This window comes from Corvus moneduloides, chromosome 30, assembly GCF_009650955.1.
Source record: "Corvus moneduloides isolate bCorMon1 chromosome 30, bCorMon1.pri, whole genome shotgun sequence".
Classification (NCBI taxonomy): domain Eukaryota; kingdom Metazoa; phylum Chordata; class Aves; order Passeriformes; family Corvidae; genus Corvus; species Corvus moneduloides.
In genome coordinates, this window is record NC_045505.1 from 2219058 (window position 1) to 2240748 (window position 21691).

At 68.9% G+C, this 21691-nt stretch overlaps 2 protein-coding genes across 2 annotated transcripts; one reads left to right on the plus strand and one right to left on the minus strand.

The window, feature by feature from the left end:
* Positions 1–4618: 4618 nt before the first annotated feature.
* Positions 4619–8282, minus strand: GTSF1 (gametocyte specific factor 1). The gene is made up of 5 exons (XM_032093835.1): positions 7130–8282; positions 6059–6185; positions 5914–5985; positions 5731–5812; positions 4619–4817 (listed from the first exon to the last, which is right to left on the minus strand). Exons 1-5 carry the CDS (start codon positions 7220–7222, stop codon positions 4619–4621), a joined length of 573 nt encoding a protein of 190 aa, XP_031949726.1. The 5' UTR covers positions 7223–8282.
* A 209-nt stretch (positions 8283–8491) lies between these two features.
* NCKAP1L (NCK associated protein 1 like) lies at positions 8492–20927 on the plus strand. Its single transcript, XM_032094244.1, has 31 exons — positions 8492–8623; positions 9041–9151; positions 9440–9532; positions 9624–9680; positions 9760–9902; positions 10153–10243; positions 10326–10463; positions 11283–11331; positions 11451–11607; positions 11854–11910; positions 12286–12382; positions 13188–13297; positions 13611–13743; positions 13827–13908; positions 14067–14125; positions 14559–14704; positions 15117–15249; positions 15321–15440; positions 16030–16169; positions 16320–16451; positions 16537–16755; positions 17827–17957; positions 18041–18138; positions 18901–18988; positions 19071–19153; positions 19257–19337; positions 19431–19524; positions 19609–19725; positions 19997–20106; positions 20191–20280; positions 20745–20927. The coding sequence occupies exons 1-31, from the start codon at positions 8522–8524 to the stop codon at positions 20871–20873; spliced, it is 3390 nt and encodes a 1129-aa protein (XP_031950135.1). The 5' UTR covers positions 8492–8521; the 3' UTR covers positions 20874–20927.
* Positions 20928–21691: the final 764 nt, after the last annotated feature.

Consider the following 21691-nt stretch of genomic DNA (forward strand, 5'->3'; position numbering starts at 1 on the left):
GGGACAGGACCCCCACGGGGGGGGACCGGACCCCCATGGGGACACAGCGGGTGCGTGGTGGGGCTGGGACCTCCTTGGGGGGACACGGGGGCACAGTGGGACCCCGCCGGGAAGCACAAGGAGGGACACGGGGACCCCCAGGAGGTGCCTCCCCCCCCACGCGTGTGCGGCCCCCCCGTGCCCGTGCAAAGGGGGGGACACGGGGGGACACGGGGGGACACGCGGGGACACCCCCGGCCCCGTGCGAGGCGCGTGCCCGCGTGTGCGGGGGGGGGGGGGGCCGGGGACGCGCAGGGGGGACGTGTAAAGGGTGGGGGGCGTGCAAAGGGGGTGTGCAAGTGGGTGGGGGGCGTGCAAGAGGGGCCGGGGGCGTGCAAAGGGGTGGGGGGGGGCGTGCGAAGGGGGCGTGCAGGGGGCCGGGGTCGGGGGCCTCGCCCCGCAGCCGCCGCATTCCAGCGCCGCTGATGCAACGGCGCCCGCGCAGCTGGGCCGGGGTCGGGGGGCTCGGGGGGCTCCGGGGGGGATGGGAGCGCCCAGGTGACCGTGGGGACACCGCGGTCCCCCCCGGGGACACCCCCCAGGGGCACCCAGGCCGTGGCCGGGGTGGGGGACGCGGGTGGTCGCGGGTGTGTCCCCGTGTGTGTCCCCGCGTGTCCCCGCGCGCGTGTGCCCGGCGGTGGCGCGGAGCCCGTGGGGACAATGGGGACGTTTCCGTGGCCGGGGGGGAAGTGGCGGGCGGGGGGGAACAATGCGCTGGCGCCGGGGCCTTTCCTGCCGCGCACCGGGCCCGGGCACCGGCCCCGGACACGCGCGGGTGGTGGCACCGAGATCGCGGGTGATTGTGTGCACACGCGTGGGGTGACACCGTGACCATGGGCTGTGACACCGTGCGGTGACACCGGGCCCGTGGGCGGGCGCGTGGCCTGGTACCGTCCCCTCGAGCGTGTCCCGGCTCTGTCCCCCTGCTCGCACTCCTCGTCCCCGTGTCCCCAAATCCCCCCACCCCATATCCCCCATCCGCACATCCCCCTGTGTCACCGTGTCCCCAAATCCCCAAATCCCCAAATCCCCAAAACCCCAAAACCCCAAAACCCCAAAACCCCAAATCCCCAAAACCCCAAATCCCCGTGTCCCACTGCTGCCTCCGTTTCCCACCCGCTCTGCCCCCCCATTGTCCCCCCCAGGGTCACCCAGGGGTGCTGTCCCAAGGTGCCCCACCCCCATGTCCCCACCCCGGGGACATCCCCAGACCCCCCCTCCCAGGGACTCCCCGCGGGAGTGTCCCCAGGATCCCCCAGCCCCATTTTGGTGGGGGGACACCCCACGTCCCCCAGCCCCGGGGGGTGTCCCCAGGGTCCCCCGGCGCCCCCGCCCCGCTGTGGGGACCCCCCCGCCGCTGTCCCAGCGGTGCCGGCGCGTCCCTGAGTCACCGGGGGGGCCCGGCGGGGCCCGGCCTGAGTCACGGCCGCCGCCAGCCCCGTATATAGCCCGGCCCGGCGGCGGGGCCACGTCACCCCCCGCGCCCCCCCGGCACCCCCGACCCCCCCGGGGCACGCCTGGGGGGTCTCGGGGCGCGGCGACCACCGGGGGTGACCCCCAGAGCGGGCGGGGAGCGCCGGTGCCTCGGTGTCCCCCCGGTGTCCCCCCGGTGTCCCCTCGGTGTCCCCGGGGCGGGGGGCGCGGGGGGGGTCGGGGCTGGCCGGGAGCCCGGGCGAGCGCGGGGGGGGCGCGGGGGGGCCCCGGCACCGGCGCTTCCCAAAAAGGCGCTGGCGGCCGTGGGGAGCGGGAGCGGGGCCAGCCCGGGGGGCCCCGAGGGGGGGGACACGGGGGGGACACGGGGGGGGCACGGCCGAGGGTGACACAGGCGAGTGTGAGAGTGAGTGGGAGTGTGAGTGTGAGTGTGTGAGGGAACATTCCGGGAACGTGCGGAAACAGGGACACGGGACCCCGCGGCACAGGGAGCTGCCACATGCCTGTGCTGGCTGTCCCTATGTCCCCATGTCCCCCTGTCCCCATGTCTCTGTGTCCCCATGTCCTCTTATCCCATCTCTCCGTGTCCCCATATCCCCATGTCCCCATATTCCATGTCCCCATATACCCATGTCCCCGTGTCCCCATGTCCCTGTGTCCCCCCATGTCCCCGTATCCCCATATCCCCATGTCCTCTTATCCCATATCCCCGTGTCCCCATATCCCCATGTTCCCATCTCTCCACGTCCCCATGTCCCCGTGTCCCCATGTCCCTGTGTCCCCCCATGTCCCTGTGTCCCCGTGTCCCCATATCCCCATGTCCTCTTATCCCATATCCCCATGTCCCCATATCCCCATGTTCCCATGTCTCCATGTCCCCATATCCCCATGTCCCCATCTCTCCACGTCCCCATGTCCCCGTGTCCCCGTGTCCCCATATCCCCATGTCCTCTTATCCCATCTCTCCGTGTCCCCATATCCCCATGTCCCCCATATTCCATGTCCCTGTGTCCCCCATGAACCCATGTCTCCATGTCCCTATATCCCCGTATCCCCATATCCCCATGTCCCCCATATTCCATGTCCCCATGTCCCCATATCCCCATGTCCCCATATCCCTGTGTCCCCATGTCTCTGTGTCCCCATGTCCTCTTATCCCATCTCTCCGTGTCCCCATATCCCTGTGTCCCCACATCCCCACGTCCTCATTTGGGGTCACCCCTCTTGTGACCCTTCCCACCCCCCCCCCCCATTTGGGGTGATCCCCCTGCAATCCATCACAGGGCATTTTGGGGCCAAATCCTGGGATTTTCCTGCTGCGGCAGCGGGAAGGGATTTTGGGGGGACTCCCCTCCCCTCGCTGTTTTGGGGTGAAAGTGTTGGTTTTTGGGGTGTTCCATGTTTTTCCCCCAAACTCCTGCCTCGAGGAACCCCAGGGCTCTTTTGGGGGGTCCCAGCAGCCCCAAAATCTGGGATCTCCATCCCTGTCCAGGCCAGGACGGGGAGAAGTCGTTAAAAACCCCCGGGATGATGCCAAAAAAACGGGAAATCACCCCAAATGTGCCACGGGCAGAATTCCCTCCAGGATTTGGGGGGGAAGTGGGACAACAAAGGTGACAACGGGGGTGACAGAGATCGGGGGATGCCACCAGAACATTCCGGATCCTCCCTGCCCGGGGAATTCCCGGCGAGAGCGGGACCGGGGAAGGCTCCGGGGAGAGGGAAAATCGCCACGAAAAATTGGTGGAAAAGCGGGATCCGCCTGTTTTTTCCCACACGGTGACGGCGATCCCGTTTTCCAGCCCCCGCCCGGATCCACCCTCGCAGGAAAACTCCCGGCCAGGGCCAGGACACGCAGGGAGAGGGGTCAGGGAAAGCTGGAAAAAGCTGGAAAAAGCTGGAAAAATCCATCCTGAACCCCGTCCCGGAGCTGGGTGGGATTTGGGGGGGGGTCCCACCTGAGGCGTGGGGTGGGATTTGGGTTGGGGCGAGCGGATAAATCCCGCTGGGAGCGTCCTGGTTCTCCACGTGGAGCTGGGAGGGGTGGAAAATTCCCAATAAAAGGGTTTTAAAAAAGGGATTTTGGGGGAAAAACGAGCGGGATAAGCCCAGGGAAGGGAGGGAGCGATCCCGGGGTGAGGGCTCCGCGTTGGGATCGGGATGGGGATGGGGAATGCGGGAAAGGGGACGGGCTCGGGAGGCGCAGCTGTGCCAGATGTTGGGATCCGGGGCGGGGGTGGGAATCCCGAATCCCGAATCCCGCCCCGCAGCTGCGATCCCGGAATTCTCCACAATTCCAGAGCCTTCCAGAGCGCCCCCCGCTCCCCCCGCGCCGGACCCTGTGCTGCCCTCGGGGTGAACCCCTGGAAAAGGGGGAAAAAGGGGAGAAAAAGGCGTTTTCCCCCAAATCCAGGCGGGAGGGGGGCGGATCCCGGGGTCCGGAGGTGTCGGGGCGCGCGCGGGGGTGGCGGTGGCGGTGCCGATGACACAGAAATTCCCATTTCCACGTTTTCCGCCCCAAATCCGGTGGCTCCGAGCTGAGCGCGGCTCCCGGCGCGCGGGGGGGGGCCCGGAGCGATCCCGCCGGAGGGAGGAGGAATTTGGGGAGGGGGGGTGGGGATCTCCCCCCTCCCGAGGGTCCCGGTGGGGGTCCCGGGGGGTCCCAGGGATGGGGATGCGCTGTGACAATTTTTGGGAAGGATTCCCAGGATGGGGTCAGGGATCCCACCCCCGTCACGGCCCCCCAGGGTGGGGACCCCCCTGTTGTCCCCCCTCCCCCAGGGTGGGGTCCCCCCTTGTCCGCCCCCCAGGGCGGGGTCCCCTGGCCCAGTACCCCGAGCGCGAGGGGGGGGGCTTGCGCAAGAGGCCCCAAAATAGTCCCCCCCGAGCCCAAAATTCCTCCTGGGAGCGCCGGATCGGAGGGAAAGGGAATGCGGGGAGGGGGGGACGGGACAGGGAGTGACGGGGACACATCGAGGGGGGTGGCAGGGTGACACCGGGGGGGTGACAGGGACACTGCCAGGCCCGGGAGGGGACAGGACCAGGCCAGGGCAGGGTGGGGATCCCCGCGTTCCCACCCCCGCGTGTCTCCTGTCCCCCCTCCCGCCCCCCCCGGGCTGCGGGGACACCGCGGGGACTTGTAGCGATTTTATTTCCGAAAATATTTAAAAGCCGGGGGGGCCCCTCCGGCTCCGAGCCCCCTCCCGGCCCCCAGGACCCCCCGGCCCTTGGAGGAGCCCCCTCTCGCTGCCGCCGTCCTGGGCCGTGCTGTCCCCGGGCGCGGTCCCGCGGTCCCCGGGCGGGATTTCCTCGGTGACAGCCGCTCCGAGGGGGTGGCGGGGTCGGAGCTGGGGGCGAGAGGGGCGGGGGGGTCAGTGCAGGTGCCCTGGGGGGACACCTGAGTGTGGCACTTGGGGACAGTCACACACCTGTGTGACACTTGGGGACACTCACACACCTGAGTGTGGCACTTGGGGACAGTCACACAGCTGAGTGTGACACTTGGGGACACACAGACAGATGAGTGTGGCACGTGGGGACACTCACACCTGAGTGTGGCACTTGGGGACACTCACACACCTGTGTGACACTTGGGGACACTCACACACCTGAGTGTGGCACTTGGGGACAGTCACACAGCTGAGTGTGACACTTGGGGACACACAGACAGATGAGTGTGGCACGTGGGGACACTCACACCTGAGTGTGGCACTTGGGGACAGTCACACAGCTGAGTGTGACACTTGGGGACACACAGACAGATGAGTGTGGCACGTGGGGACACTCACACCTGAGTGTGGCACTTGGGGACAGTCACACAGCTGAGTGTGACACTTGGGGACACACAGACAGATGAGTGTGGCACGTGGGGACACTCACACCTGAGTGTGGCACTTGGGGACACACAGACAGCTGAGTGTGGCACCTGGGGACACACACACCTGTGTGACACTTGGGGACACACAGACAGATGAGTGTGGCACTTGGGACACACAGACACGGCTGTGGCACCTGGGGACACTCACACAGCTGAGTGTGACACCTGGGGACACTCACACACCTGAGTGTGACACTTGGGGACACACAGACAGCTGAGTGTGGCACGTGGGGACACTCACACACCTGAGTGTGACACCTGGGGACACTCACACACCTGTGTGACACGTGGGGACACACAGACAGCTGAGCGTGGCACTTGGGGACACTCACACACACCCGAGTGGCACTCAGGGGGGTGACACCCCTGTCCCCGGGTCCCACCTGTAGCAGGGGGTGGGCAGATCCCCCTTGGTGACCTGCAGGATGAACGGGGGGGGCTCCTCCAGCTGCAGCTCGCTCAGCTCTGCGCAGGGGACACGACGGGGACACCGTGAGGACACGACGGGGACGTGCCAGCCCCTGGGGGACACCGGGGGGGCTCTGGGGACACTTGGGGACCCTCACCTGCGTCCCAGTCCTCCCGGCACGGGGGGGGCTGCCAGGCGAGGGGGGGCTCCCCGGCCGCGTCCTCGGGGTCTGCGGGGACAGAGGTGAGGGGGGGACACAGCTGGGGACAGCTGGGGACACCCGGGGGGGGGACACCGCGTACCTGGGGGCAGCTCGAGCGGGAGTTTGTCGGGGCAGGAGGTGACGTGGCTGCGCAGGTGGCCGCGGGGGACGCGGTGGCGAGCGTTGAAGGGACACGTGGCCAAGGTGCGGGACACCTGCGGGTTGTTCTGGGGGGGACAGGGGGGACTGGGGGGGGGGACACCGACCGCGACCCCCAGCGCGCCCTGGACCCCCAACCCCAAACCCCCCGCGGACCCCAGACCCTCACGGCCTCCCCCCGGCAGGTCCTGGACCCCAAAACGGACCCCGACCCCTCACCTGTCAGGTCCTGAACCCCAACCCAAATTCCCCGCGACCCCAGACCCACAAAGACTTCGATCAGGGCAGGTCCTGGACCTCAAAACGGCCCGATCCCGGCAGGCCCCGGTCTCCAGCCCCGCCCCCAGGTCCCGGTGCCCCCCAGGTCCCGGTGTGTCCCTCCAGGTCCCGGTGTGTCCCCCCCCCCCCATGTCCCGGTGTCCCCCCCATGTCCCAGTGTGTCCCCCCCATGTCCCGGTGTCCCCCCAGGTCCCGGTGCCCCCCTCCATGTCCCGGTGTCCCCCCCATGTCCCGGTGTGTCCCCCAGGTCCCAGTGTCCCCCTCCATGTCCCGGTGTCCCCCCCATGTCCCGGTGTGTCCCCCCCAGGTCCCGGTGCCCCCCCAGGTGTCCCGGTGCCCCCCATGTCCCAGTGTGTCCCCCCCATGTCCCGGTGTCCCCCCAGGTCCCGGTGTCCCCCCCAGGTCCCGGTGTGTCCCCCCCCCGGTCCCGGTGTGTCCCCCCATGTCCCGGTGTGTCCCCCCAGGTCCCGGTGTGTCCCCCCATGTCCCGGTGTGTTCCTCCAGGTCCCGGTGTCCCCCCATGTCCCGGTGTGTCCCCCCATGTCCCGGTGTGTCCCCCCAGGTCCCGGTGTGTCCCCCCATGTCCCGGTGTGTTCCTCCAGGTCCCGGTGTCCCCCCATGTCCCGGTGTGTCTCTCCAGGTCCCGGTGCCCCCCCAGGTCCCGGTGTCCCCCCAGGTCCCGGTGTCCCCCATGTCCCGGTGCCCCCCCGGTCCCGGTGTGTCCCCCGCGCACCTGCTGGCAGCGCACCAGGTGATAGGGCAGGCGGCACACGCGCACCTGGTGGCTCCGGTCGTACGGGCACTGCACGAGCGCGTCGGGCTCCATGGGGCGGGACCGCCGGGCACGGCCCGGTATCACCCGGCACGGCCCGGTCCCGGTCCTGTCCCACCGGGCACGGCCCGGCCGCGGTTCGATCCTACCGGGCCCGGCTCAGTCCCGGTTCGGTCTCACCGGCCACAGTTTGGTCCCAGCGGTCCCGGTTCTGTCCCAGTTCGGTCCCAGCGGGGCTGGTTCGGTTCCTGTCCCGTCCCAGCGGTGCCGGTTCTGTCCCGGTTCGGTCCCAGCGGGGCTGGTTCGGTTCCTGTCCCGTCCCAGCGGTCCCAGTTCTGTCCCGGTTCGGTCCCAGCGGGGCTGGTTCAGTTCCTGTCCCGTCCCAGCGGTGCCGGTTCTGTCCCGGTTCGGTCCCAGCGGGGCTGGTTCGGTTCCCGTCCCGTCCCAGCGGTGCCGGTTCTGTGCCAGTTCGGTTCCTCCGGTGCCGGTTCCGTCTCTCGGCAGCGTCGCCGTTACCGCGGCAACGGGCGCTGCTTCCGGGTCCTCCGCGCCGCTGGGGGGCGCCGCGCGCCGTCGTCGTGGCAACGGGAGAGCGGGAAAATTTGGGCTAAATCGGCCCCAATTGGGGTCAAACAGGCCCGGATTGGGGTTCTACGGAGCCGGGTCGGGCTGTACGGGAGCAGACTGGGCTTAAATGGGCCCCGATTGGGAATAAACGAGCCCTGATTGGGGTCCCCTGATTTGGGATCTATGCGATCAGTTTGGGGATAAATGGGACCAAAATGGGGGTGAGCGGGACCAAAATGGGGACAAACGGGAGCGGATTGGTTCTGTATGAGCTCGAATTGGTTCTGTATGAGCCCAGGAAGCGCTGTAAGGGCCCAGAAACCGATATGAAGGCCCTGACACCGGTATAAGGGCCCTGACCCCAATATGAGGGCCCTGACCCCAATACGAAGGCCCCAGCACCGATATATGGGCCTGGAGTGGGGCTGTCACGGCCCCAGATGGGGCTGATGGTGGCATCGGCCATCAGTGGTGTCACCCGTCACGGTGTCACCCATCAGCAGTGTCACCCAGATGCCACCCATGGTGTCAGGCAGTGCTGGCATCGGCCGACACTGGTGTCCCCCACGGTGTTGTCCCCCACGGTGTTGTCCCCCACGGTGTTGTTGTCCCCCACACCCGGTGTCCCCCGCCCACGTCCCCCGTGGTGTCACGGGGTGGTGGCAGCGCCGTCACGTGGCCCCAGTGGCCCCAGCGCGGCCGGGCCCAGCCCAGGAAGGGGAAGTTGGGGCTTGGGGCCTTTTGGGGACCGTGGGGGTGACACGGGGGTGCCACCGGGGTGCCACCATGTCCCTGCCCTCGGTGTACGGGGACAAACTGGCTGAGAAGCTGACGCTGCTCAACGAGCGCGGCCGGGGGGTCCTTGTGCGCGTCTACCACATCAAAAAGGTGGGTGGGGGGTCCTGGGGGGACACGCGGGGGTCCCCAACCCCCTCTGGCTGCTGATGGGGAGCAGCCAAAGGGCTGTGGGGACCGGGGGGGGGTGGGGGAATTTAGGGAGGGGGACGGCCCAGGAGGGGTTTTAGGGGGGTTTTGACCTCCTGGTCAGGGAGGGGCTTGGACAGGGGGGGGATTGGGGGGTCCCTGGTCAGGGAGGGGCTTGGACAGGGGGGGTTTGGGGGGTCCCAGCCCAGGGAGGGTTGGGACAGGGCGGGTTTTTGGGGGGGGATCCAGCCCGGGAGGGGTTTGGGGGGGTTTGGGGGAAGAAGCTCTTTTGTGCAGGGGGATTTTGGGGTGTCCCATCCCAGGAAGGAGTTTTTGGGGTCAGTTTGGGGGGGGAGGGGTTCTGATCGCGGGGTCCCCCAGACGTGCTCGGACCCCCGCACGCGGCCGCCTTTCCTTGGGGACAAGGCCATGGAGGCCTCGGCCAAGTTCATCCAGAAGAAATTCCCGCACCTGGACGTGCGGACCAGCACCGTGAGTGTCCCCTTGTCCCCGCTGTCCCCGTGTCCCCACCCACCGTGTCCCCACCCCGTGTGGGATGTGCCACCCCCCTCCCGTGCCCCCCCTTGTGCCACCCCACCCTGCGTGTCCCCTCTGTCACTTCTCCCTGGGTGTGCCCCCCCGTGCCACCCCCTCCCTGGGTGTCCCCACTGTCACCTCACCCTGGATGTCCCCTTTTCTCACCGCTCCCCGCGCGTCCCCCCGGTGCCACCCCCACCGCGGTGTCCCCCCCGTGCCACCCACGCCGCTGTCCCCCTGCAGCAGCACCTGGGGCCGGTGCACAGGGACAAGGGGGACATCGTGCGGGTGCTGGCACCGTTCTACCACACCTTCCTGGACGTGCTGGAGTTCCGGGTGAGCCGGGGGGGGGGACAGAGGGGACAGGGAGGGTCACCCAGAGCCGGGGACACGGCGGTGACACGCGGCGCTGTCCCCTCGCCGCCAGGACCACGTGTACGAGCTGCTCAACACCATCGACGCCAGCCAGTGCTTCTTCGACATCGTGAGTGCCGCCCGCGGGGACCCACCCTGGGGTGTCCCCGCCGTCCCCGCCGCGCTCACGGCTGTCCCCTCCCCGCCAGCACATCAACTACGACTTCACCAAGGGCTACCTGGACCTGGTTGTCACCTACGTGTCGCTGGTGCTGCTGCTGGCGCGCACCGAGGAGCGGCGGCTGCTGCTGGGGCTCTACCACTGCGCGCACGAGATGAGCCACGGCGCCAGGTGCCACCGCTGTCCCCACCGGGGCTGTCCCCAGCACCGTGTCCCCAGCACCGTGTCCCCAGCACTGTGTCCCCAGCGTGTCCCCACCGGGGCTGTCCCCAGCACCGTGTCCCCAGCACCGTGTCCCCACGGCTGTGTCCCCACCGGGGCTGCCACCAGCACCGTGTCCCCTCCGGGGCCAGGCCCGGGGCTGTCCCCAAGGCCATGCCCTCCTCGGGGCTGTCCCCAACGTGTCCCCGTGTCCCCGCAGCGAGCCCGGCTTCGCCCGCCTGGCGCAGATGGTGCTGGAGTACGAGCACCCCCTCAAGAAGCTGCCCGAGGAGTTCGGGCCCCACACCAAGGTGGGTCGTGGGTCCCCGGTGACCGGCAGGGCCACCCCCCGCCCGGGCCGGTGTCCCCAGCGCCGCCGTGTCCCCGTGGCAGGCCGTGAGCAGCGCGCTGCTGTCGCTGCGGGCGCCGTTGGCGCGGCGCTGCCAGGACGCGGAGCAGTGGCGGCGGGAGCAGCTCCTGAGCCTGCTGGGACCCGCCGGGGACATGCTGAGCCCGGCCACGTGCGACAGCGTGAGTGGCACGGGGACACGGGCTATGGGGTCATGGGGACATGGGGACACGGGGTATGGGGACATGGGGTATGGGGACATGGGGACACGGGGTATGGGGACATGGGGACAGGGGCTATGGGGTCATGGGGACATGGGGACACGGGGTATGGGGACATGGGGTATGGGGACATGGGGACACGGGGTATGGGGACATGGGGACAGGGGCTATGGGGTCATGGGGACATGGGGACACGGGGTAGGGGGACATGGGGTATGGGGACACGGGGACACGGGGTATGGGGACATGGGGACAGGGGTTATGGGGTCATGGGGACATGGGGACACGGGGTATGGGGACATGGGGTATGGGGACATGGGGACATGCTGAGCCCGGCCACGTGCGACAGCGTGAGTGGCACGGGGACAGGGGGTATGGGGTACGGGGACATGGGGGTATGGGGACATGGGGACATGGGGTATGGGGACATGGGGTATGGGGACATGGGGATATGGGGTATGGGGACATGGGGTATGGGGTATGGGGACATGGGGTATGGGGACATGGGGTATGGGGACATGGGGACATGGGGTATGGGGACATGGGGTATGGGGACATGGGGTATGGGGTATGGGGACATGGGGTATGGGGTATGGGGACATGGGGTATGGGGACATGGGGTATGGGGTATGGGGACATGCTGAGCCCGGCCACCTGTGACAGAGTGAGTGACACCGGCACATTGGGGACTGAGGGATATGGGGACACAGGGAGATGGGGACAGTGACAGGCACTGGGAAGGGTCAGGGGACAGTGGCGTGGTGACACCGGTGTCCCCAGATGGCCTGTGAGTACCTGTCCCTGGAGGTGATGGAGCGCTGGATCATCCGTGAGTGCTGGCACTGCCCGCGGCTCCCCAACCCCTCCTGGGCACTGTCCCCACCCCCCGCTCCCCGTTTTGGGGTCCCCCCGGCGCCGGGGGTCCCTGACGCGAGGCTGTCCCCGCAGTGGGGTTCCTGGTGTGCCCGGGGGCTCTGGCCGCCGCCCCCCCGTGCCAGGAGCTCTGGCGCCAGGCGCTGCAGGGCACCCTCTTTGTCACCCTCCTGCGCGACGAGGCCATCGCCGTGCACAAGGTCACCGAGGAGCTGCTGGGGGGGCTCAAGGGGTGAGGACCCCCCCGGGGGGTGGCACAGCCGGTGCCAGGGTCTGGGGGCTTCACAGGGAGCGGGGCCGGGGGCTCTGGAGGGTGCCAAGGGGGGCTGGGCGCTGTTCAGGGGGCTTTGGGAGTGCTCGGGGGGTCTCCTGGGGGTCTCCCAGGTGCCCGGGGGGTAGCAGGGTCTGGGGGCTGTACCCAGAGGGCTCCGGGGGTGCCCGGGGGTCCCCCGGGGCTGTGCCAGGTGTCCCTCCCCAGGTACGGGAAGCGCGTGGCCGATGTCAAGGAGTGCCGGGACCACGCGGTGGCTCACAGGTCTGGGGCCAGCGGGGCCAGCGGGGCCAGCGGGGCTGGGGAAGGCTGGGGAGGGTCCCGGGGGTCCGGGGCGCCCCCAAAACACGGGGGGTCCTGGGGGGGGTCTCGGACCCCGGGCGGAGATTGGGGGTGCCCCGATTTCACCCGTGCTGTCCCCTGGGGGTGGCCAGGGGGCTCGGTTGGGTGGCCCTGACCCTGATCCCCCCCTCTCTCCCCATCCTGACCCCCCCAAATCCCCACAGAGTCACCATCCGGGGTCCCCTCCCATTCCTGCGGGGGGTTCTGTCCCCTCACCCTGCTCCCCCCGGATCGTCCCCACCCCCCAAAACCCCCGAGACCCCCAGTGACCCCCCAAACCCCCCCTGACCCCTCCAGCCCGGCGCTGCACCGGGGCCGCCGCTCGTTCCTGCGCGGGGCCGTGCGGGAGCTCGTGGCGCTGCTGGAGGATCAGCCGGGGCTGCTGGGGCCCAAGGTGCGGCCGGGGGGGGGTTTGGGAGATTTTGGGGGGATTTTGGGGTGCGGGGCGTTGTGTGTGCGGGGTTTGGGGCTTGCGCTTTGGGGGTTTTGGGGAGTTTCGGGGGTGTGGGGTTGTAGGATTTGGGATACAGGGGAATGGGAACAGGATTTGGGGTGTGGGGTGGGGCGGTGCTGGATTAGGGGTGGAGGGGTGGGAAAAGCGTTTGGGGTGCTGGATTTGGGGTTCAGGGGGCGGGCACAGGGTCTGGGGTGCTGGATTTGGGGTTCAGGGGGTGGGCACAGGGTTTGGGGTGCGGGGTTTGGAGTGCACGGGGTGGGCACAGGGTCTGGGGTGCTGGATTTGGGGTTCAGGGGGTGGGCACAGGGTTTGGGGTGCGGGGTTTGGAGTGCACGGGGTGGGCACAGGGTCTGGGGTGCTGGATTTGGGGTTCAGGGGGTGGGCACAGGGTTTGGGGTGCGGGGTTTGGAGTGCACGGGGTGGGCACAGGGTCTGGGGTGCTGGATTTGGGGTTCAGGGGGTGGGCACAGGGTCTGGGGTGCTGGATTTGGGGTTCAGGGGGCGGGCACAGGGTTTGGGGTGCTGGATTTGGGGTTCAGGGGGCGGGCACAGGGTTTGAGGTGCTGGATTTGGGATGCAGGGGGTGGGCACAGGGTTTGGGGTGCTGGATTTGGGGTTCAGGGGGTGGGCGCAGGATTTTGGGTGCGGGGGATGCGTGCCGGGCTCTGCCCATCCCTGGTGGTTCACGGTGGGTCCGGGGGGCTTCCCGGGCTCCCCCCGACCCCCTCGCCAACCCCCCCAGGCCCTGCTGGTGTTCGTGGCCCTGTCGCTGTGTCGCGACGAGGTGAGCTGGCTGTCGCGACACGCCGAGCACGCCACCAAGACCAAGAGCCCCGAGGACTTCGCCGACAGGTGGGGACAGGGAGGGGACACCCGCAGGGACACCCCGGGCGTGGGACGGGTGGGCTTGGGGGGCTCAGCCGGGAAGGTCCGGGCGGGGTCCGGGGGTCCGGGGGAGTTCAGAGGGGCTCGGGGAGGCGGGTTGGGAGCCCCTGGGGGAACTCAGAGAGGTTCGGGGGGCACTGGGGCGGTTCGGGGGGGTCCGAGAGGTTCTGTGGAGCCCCGAGGACGTTCAGTGGTTTTGGGGGGAGGAGGGGGGGATTCGGGGGGCACTGCCAGAGTCCGAGGTGTTTGGGGGGGGTCTCTAATGGCCCCCCTGGCGCAGCCGCATCGCGGAGCTGCTGTTCGCGCTGGAGCAGCTGCGGGCGCTGGTGCGGCGGCACCGGCGGGTCCTGGGCCGGTACCACCGGCAGTACCTGGCCCGCTTCGACGCGCTCGTGCTCAGCGACGTCATCCAGGTACCGCGGGGGGGGGGGTGGCCCTGTCCCCTGAGCCTCCTCCGGGCTGCCCCTGTCCCCTGAGCCCGCCCGTGTCCCCCCAGAACCTCTCGGTGTGTCCCGAGGAGGAGTCCGTGATCCTCTCGTCCTTCGTCAGCTCCCTCTCGGCTCTCTCTGCCAAAGAAGGTGCGGCCGTGTCCCCTCCCAGCCCCGAATGTCCCCTCCCCGTGTCCCCGCTGTCCCGGGAGCCCGGGCCGTGCTGGGTACCCCGAGGGGTGGCGGCTCCACTCTGTGGTGGCACTGCCACCCCCCAGCCCCGTCGCCACGTCCCTCTGTCCCCGCAGTGGATGACAAGGAGCAGTTTGACTTCACCGCCCTGCGCCTCGACTGGTTCCGGCTCCAGGTGGTGGCCCTGGCCCTGGCCCTGTCCCCCTGCTGTCCCTGTCCCCATCCCAATCTCCACCTTTGTTCCCATCCCTGTGCCAATCCCATTCCTCCCCTGTCCCTGCCGTCCCCATCCTTGTCCCCACATCCCCTGACCCTGTCCCTGTCCCCCCATCCCCTGTCCCCACATCCCCTGTCCCTGTCCCCATGTCCCCTGACCCTGTCCCCCCATCCCCTGTCCCTGTCCCCACATCCCCTGTCCCCTGACCCTGACCCTGTCCCTGTCCCCCTGTCCCCTGACCGTGACCCTGTCCCAGTCCCCATGTCCCCTGACCCTGTCCCTGTCCCTGTCCCTGTCGCCTGACCCTGTCCCTGTCCCCACATCCCCTGTCCCTGTCCCCTGACCCTGTCCCTGTCCCCGCTGTCCCCGCTGTCCCCACCTCTGTCCCCAGGCCTACACGAGCGTGGCGAAGGCGGCGCTGCCGCTGGTCTCCAACGGGGACGTGGGACGTGTCATGAACCTCGTGGTGTTCCACACGCGCCTGCTGGACCAGCCCGAGGAGCTGCTGGATGAGGTCTCCGACCTGTCCCACCTCTGGTGAGCCCCTGTCCCCCTTCTCCTGCCACTCTCGTGCCCCTGTACCCCCTTTTCCCACTCTCCATCCCATTTTCCTTCCCTTTTCCCACCCCTGTACCCCCTTCCTCCACTCCCTACCCCATTTCGGCCCCTCTCCTGCCCCTTTTCCTGACCCCCCTTCTACCCCCTTTCTCTGCCCTTTTCCTGCCCCTGTACTCTCTTTTCCCACCCCATATCCCTTTTTCCTGCCCTTTTCCCACCCTGTACCCCCTTCTCCCACCCCACCCCTTTTTCCACCCTTTTCCCACCCTTGTCCCACCCCATCCCCATTTCCCTGCCCTTTTCCCGTCCCTGTACCCCCTTTTCCCGCCCCATCTCCCCTTTTCCCACCCCTTTTCCCCCTCCATCCCCCTGTCCCCGCCCTGTCCCGCAGTTTCTACCCCCGGCCCCTGGAGCGGATGTTCGCGGTGACGCTGGAGGAGCCGTCCATGCTCCGCTTCACCATCGCCTTCCCCCTGCTCTGCGCCCACTTCTCGCGCTGCCTGCACCCCATGTGCCCCGAGGAGGTGGGTGACACCCCGGGGGGGGTCCCCTGGCCGTGTCCCCGGCTCTGAGGGGTCCCGGTGTCCCCTCCCAGTACCCGCAGCTGGAGGCGGCGGCGCTGGGGCTCTGCCACAAGTTCCTGGAGGAGCTGGCGCGGGTGGGCAGCGGCTGCGTCCTGGATGCCTGCGCCGAGCAGCACAACCTGAGCCAGCAGGTCCCGACAGGGGGATCCGGAGAGTCTGGGGGGCTCAGGGGGGTCTGGGACCTTCAGGGGGCTCTGGGACCTTCGGGGGGCTCAGGGGGGTCCAGGGGGTCTGGGACTTTTGGGAGGATTGGTGACCCTTGGGGGCTTCAGGGCCTTTGGGATTTTGGTGGCCTTTGGGGTCTCCACAACCTCGGGGGCTCAGTGGCCTTTGGGAGCTTCAGGAACTTTGGGGTCTCCAGGAGCTTTGGGGCTTCAGTGGCCTTTGGGGGATCCAGGACTTTGGGGGTTTTATCACCTTCAGGATCCCTCTGGCTTTTTGGGTCTCTACCACCTCAAGGTCTCCATCAGCTTGAGGATCTCTGTGGCCTTCGGGGTCTTCAGGGGTTCTGGGGTCTCTGTGGCTTTTGGGGCCTCCGTGGCCTCTCCGTCCCCTTGTCCTTCTGTCTCCACCAAACCCTCGGGATGGGGAAGTTTCTCCATGGGAGCAAAACCTGGCAGGGCATTCCCCCAACCCAGCCCTGGGGGATGGTGGCCTGTGGCCCTGGTGACCCCATTTGGGGTGTCCCCACGTCCCCATGAGCCTGTCCCCACCCCTCAGCTGCTGCCCAAGCACTGCGCAGCCACCATCAGCAGAGCCCGCGGCAAGAAAACCCCGAAGCAGCCGCCCCGCAAGGGGGACCCCGACAGGGACAAGCCGGGGACAGAGAGCCAACGGCGAGACCGGACGCTGACCACCAAGTGAGCGTCACCCGGGGCAGGACTGTCCCCACGGAGTCACGGTGTGCCTGATGAGGCCACCAGAGCTTGGGTGTGGGCACGGTGTGGGTATGATTGTCCCCAGGGGACACGGATTGTCCCCGTGTGGTCACACCATGGTTGTCCCCCCAGCATGGACAAGCTGCACCTGACCCTGGCTGAGCTGTCCCTGAGCCTCAACCACGTCCCCAACTTCACCGTCTTTGGGCACAAGGTGACACCGGCCGAGTACCTGAGCAGCCACCTGGAGACGCGCCTGACCAGGTGGGGATGCACCGGGGCCGCGCCGGGGCCGAGCGGGGCCGAGGGGACGCACAGCGCGTCCCTCACCGCCCCCGTGTCCCCGCAGGGCCATCGTGGCCATGGCCGGCTACAGCCAGGCCACGCAGGAGGTGGCCCGGCCCTCGGAGGTGCTGGCGGGACTGGGGGCCTACATGGGGCTGGTGCAGCGGCTGGGACAGTTGGTGGCACTGGACACGGGGCGGCTGCTCCGCGCGGTGCTGCTGCAGCAGAGCCACCCCCGCGATGCCAGCGGGCAGCCCACGCTGACCGCCATCTACACGGACTGGTGCGTGTCCCCCGCGGGGCTGGGGACACGGGGACGGGGGTGGGTGACGCTGCTGTGGGGTCATGGGGGCAGCAGCTCGTGGTCCCTTCAGCACCATCCCGATCCCAGTGCCCTGGGCCTGTCCCCAGTGCCCAAATCCGGATCCCAGTGCCCTGAGCCTGTCCCCAGCCCCCAAATCCCCATCCCAGTGCCCTGAGTCTGTCCCCAGCCCCCAAATCCCCACCCCAGTGCCCTGAGCCTGTCCCCAGTCCTCAAATCCTGATCCCAGTGCCGTGAGCCTGTCCCCAGCCCCCAAATCCTGATCCCAGTGCCCTGAGCCTGTCCCCAGTGCCCAAATCCCCATCCCAGTGCCCTGAGCCTGTCCCCAGTGCCCTGAGCCTGTCCCCAGTGCCCAAATCCCCATCCCAGTGCCCTGAGCCTGTCCCCAGTGCCCTGAGCCTGTCCCCAGCCCCCAAATCCTGATCCCAGTGCCCTGAGCCTGTCCCCAGTGCCCTGAGCCTGTCCCCAGTGCCCAAATCCCCATCCCAGTGCCCTGAGCCTGTCCCCAGTGCCCTGAGCCTGTCCCCAGTCCTCAAATCCTGATCCCAGTGCCCTGAGCCTGTCCCCAGCCCCCAAATCCTGATTCCAGTGCCCTGAGCCTGTCCCCAGTGCCCTGAGCCTGTCCCCAGTGCCCAAATCCCCATCCCAGTGCCCTGAGCCTGTCCCCAGTGCCCTGAGCCTGTCCCCAGCCCCCAAATCCTGATCCCAGTGCCCTGAGCCTGTCCCCAGTGCCCTGAGCCTGTCCCCAGCCCCCAAATCCCCATCCCAGTGCCCTGAGCCTGTCCCCAGTGCCCTGAGCCTCTCCCCAGCCCCCAAGTCCCCACCCCAGTGCCCTGAGCCTGTCCCGAGCCCCCAAATCCCCACCCCAGTACCCTGAGCCTGTCCCCAGTGCCTTGAGCCTGTCCCCAGCCCCCAAATCCCCGCCCCAGTGCCCTGATCCTGGGTCCTGTTGCTGTGGGTCGCGGTGCCACGGGTGGCATTCCCCTGGGTGGCACTCCCGCAGGTGACAGCGCCGTGTCCCCGTGCCCGCAGGTACCTGGAGGCCCTGCTGCGCCAGGCCAGCACCGGGGCCGTGCTCCTGTCCCCGGCCCTCCAGGCCTTCACCACGGTGCCCCGTGAGGAGCAGCCCCCGTTCAGCGCCGCCGAGTTCTCCGACATCTCAGGTGGGGTCTGGTGGGGGGGGGTCTGGGGGGATTTGTCACCTCCCCTGTCCCCGCGGGGGTCCCCACCCTGTCCCCTCCCGCAGAGATGCGGGCGCTGGCCGAGCTCATCGGGCCCTACGGGATGAAGTTCCTGAGCGAGAACCTGATGTGGCACGTGGGGTCCCAGGTCACCGAGCTGAAGGTACGGGGGGGGCTGGGGACAGGGGACAGTGGGCTGGGACAGGGATCAGAGGGCTGGGGACAGGGGACAGTGGGCTGGGACAGGGATCAGAGGGCTGGGGACCGTGACAGGGCAGGCAGGGCCACCCTGGGGCCACCCCAACCCCGTCCCTGCCTGTCCCTTGGGCTTTGTGCGAGGGTCAGAGGTGCTGGGTCCCGCAGGGTCCCTCATATCCCCCAGTGTCCCCATGTCCCCATGTCCCCATGTCCCCCAGTGTCCCCCAGTGTCCCCATGTCCCCCATGTCCCCCAGTGTCCCCATGTCCCCATGTCCCCATGTCCCCCAGTGTCCCCCAGTGTCCCCATGTCCCCCATGTCCCCCAGTGTCCCCATGTCCCCATGTCCCTAGTATCCCCATATCCCCCAGTGTCCCCAGTGTCCCCCATGTCCCCCAGTGTCCCCATGTCCCCCAGTGTCCCCATGTCCCCAGTGTCCCCCATGTCCCCATGTCCCCAGTGTCCCCAGTGTCCCCATGTTCCCCAGTGTCCCCCAGTGTCCCCATGTCCCCATGTCCCTAGTATCCCCATATCCCCCAGTGTCCCCAGTGTCCCCCATGTCCCCCAGTGTCCCCATGTCCCCCAGTGTCCCCATGTCCCCAGTGTCCCCCATGTCCCCATGTCCCCAGTGTCCCCAGTGTCCCCATGTTCCCCAGTGTCCCCCAGTGTCCCCATGTCCCCCAGTGTCCCCATGTCCCCAGTGTCCCCAGTGTCCCCATGTCCCCGCAGAAGCTGGTGGCCGAGAACATGGACACGCTGGTGCAGCTGCGCTGCTGCAGGGCCGAGCAGAGGCCGGCGCTGCTGTCCCGCCTGACCTGTGAGTGGGGACAGGGGATGCCACACGCGGGTGCCACCTGTGCCACCCGTGTCACACCTCCGTCCCACGCGTGTCCCCGCAGCGGCCGAGAACGTCCTGAAGCGCATGACCATCATCGGGGAGATCCTGAGCTTCCGCGCCATGGCCCAGCAGGGCCTCAGGGAGGTGGGAGCCCCCCAAGGGGCACCCCCAGAGCACGGGACCCCCCCCCCCGTGGGACCCCCGACCCCACAGGACCCCCCCTGACCCCCCCCTTTCCCCTTTCCAGGCGTTCTCCCAGCACTGCCCCTTCCTGATGGGCCCCATCGAGTGCCTGGCGGACGTGGTGACCCCCGACACCGACATCCAGGTGGGGACAGGGACACGGGGGGGGGCCCTCGGGCCCGCCCAGCCGCGTGGCACCGGGTGGCATCGCGTGTCCCCCCTGTCCCCGTGTCCCCAGGTCACCCTGAGCATCTTCGAGCTGGCCTCGGCCGCGGGGATCCCGTGTGAGGTGGACCCGGCGCTGGTCACCGCCCTGGCTGGCAACAGGACAGGTCCGGGGGGGCTCTGGGGACACGGGGGGGCTGCCGGTGTCACCTGGGAGCCCCCTGTCACCGGGCTGTCCCCTGCCTCTGCAGAGGGCTCGTCCCCCGAGGAGGATTACAAGGTGTCCTGCCTGCTCCTGGTGTTCGTGGCCGTGTCCCTGCCCCAGCTGGCCGCTGACCCCGCGTCCCTCTACAACCCCGAGCTGGACGGTGAGGGCTGTCCCCGTGTCCCCATGTCCCCGTGTCCCCATGTCCTGTGTGCTGGGGGTTGTCACCGTCCCATTGTCACAGCAGAGGGTTTGGGGGGGACACGGGGACACCGCGACTGCCACGGAGGGACGTGGGCACAGTGGAGACCCTGGCTGGTCTCCAACCCTCCTGTGTCCCCAACCTTCCTGAATCCTCAATCTTCCTGTGTCCCCACCTTTCTGTGTGCCCAACCCGTGTCCCCAACCTGCCGGTGTCCCCGCGGTGTCCCCAGGCTACAACAACAACCTGCACTGCCTGGCCAAGGCCATCGTCCAGGTCTCGGCCGCGCTCTTCACCATCCACAACAAGAATATCGAGACCCACCTGAAGGAGTTCCTGCTGGTGAGCCTGGCCCTGTCCCCTCCCCGGGGGCTGTCCCTGTCCCCGCGGGGTCCCTGTCCCCGCACTGACCGTCCCTGTCCCCAGCTGGCCTCGGTCAGCCTCCTGCAGCTGGGCCAGGAGCCGGACAAGGTGCGGGCGCGGAACCGCGACTCCCTCGTGCTGCTGCTGCACCTGGTGAGGGCTCCGGGGGGCTCTGGGGTGGCCCTGGGTGGGCACAGCCCCTGAGGGGCCCTTCTGGGTGGGCTTTGGGGTGAGGTCCCCCTTGGGAGGGCTCTGGGGTGTCCCCTGGGTGGGTCCTGATGTCCCCCTGGGTGGGCTCTGGGCTGTACCCGAGTGGGCTCCGGTTGGGTCCTGGGGAGGGGGGGCGCATCCATCTCCGACCCCCCCGGAAGCGGCTGGAATGCCGAGGGGGGGGGGCCTGGAATGTCGGGGGGGGGGGGCTGGAATGCCGGGGGTGGGGGTCTCGTCCCCCCGGCCCCCCGGTGGGATTGGTATTCCAGGAGCGCCCGGCCCGGCTCGGAGCAATTTAAATGCAAATATTCCAACCTGGAGCCGGGGCGGGGGGGCCGCGGGGAGGTCGGGAGGAAGAGGGGGGTGCCCTGACCCAACCGCCCCCCCCCTCCCCCTTCGGCCGGCAGATCGTGGCCGAATCGTCCTTCCTGACGCTGGACATGCTGGAGAGCTGCTTCCCCTACGTCCTGCTGCGCAACGCCTTCCGCGAGGTGTGCCGGGACCCCCCCGGCCCCGGCAGGGCCCTCCCGCACTGACCGGACCCCCGCACCCCCGCCCGGCCCGCGCCGGGACCCCCGTGCCCCTCCCCAAATGCCCCAACCCACTCCTCCCCCCCAGAAGCCCCGCATCCCCCCCGACCCCTAAATCCCCCAGGCCACCCCTTGAGGACCCCCGTGTCCCTCCCCAGACTCCCCAGCCTGTTCCCTCTCCCTCGACCCCAAATCCTCCAACCTTCCCCCCAAACGTGCCCCTCCCCAAATGCCCCAATTCCCCCCCCCCCAGGTCTCCCCCCGAGCCCTAAATCCCCCAACCCACCCCGTGCCAGGACCCCCGTGTCCCTCCCCAAACCTTCCAACCCCCCCCCCCCAGGACCCCCGTGTCCCCCCGATCCCCAAATCCCCCTCCCTGTCCCCCCAGGACCCCCGTGTCCCTCCCCAAATGCCCCAACCCGTCCCTCCGGGACCCCCTCGTTCCCCCCGATCTCCCCCCGACCCCCCCCGAAAACCCTCCCCTCACCGCGGCCCCCCGCCCCCCTCACCGCTGGATGCCACCACCGTGTCCCCAAATGTCCCCCCGCTGTCGCCGCCGTCACTAAAAGCCTCTTTTTCCCCCCAAACTCTCGGACTCATCCCGGGAATCATTCGGGGCCGGCAGCGGCCCCCGACCCGGGGACCACTCCCGGGGACGTTCCCGGACCCTCCGGGGGATCTGGGGGGTGTCCGAGCGCTGTCCGGGCTCCCGGGGGGTGTCCGGGGGGTGCCACGCTGGGGTCGGGACGCGGCGGCACCGCAGCTCCCGGCGGGATTTTCCACCTTTCCATCCGCGCCGATCCCGCTGGGGCCGTGCCTCAGTT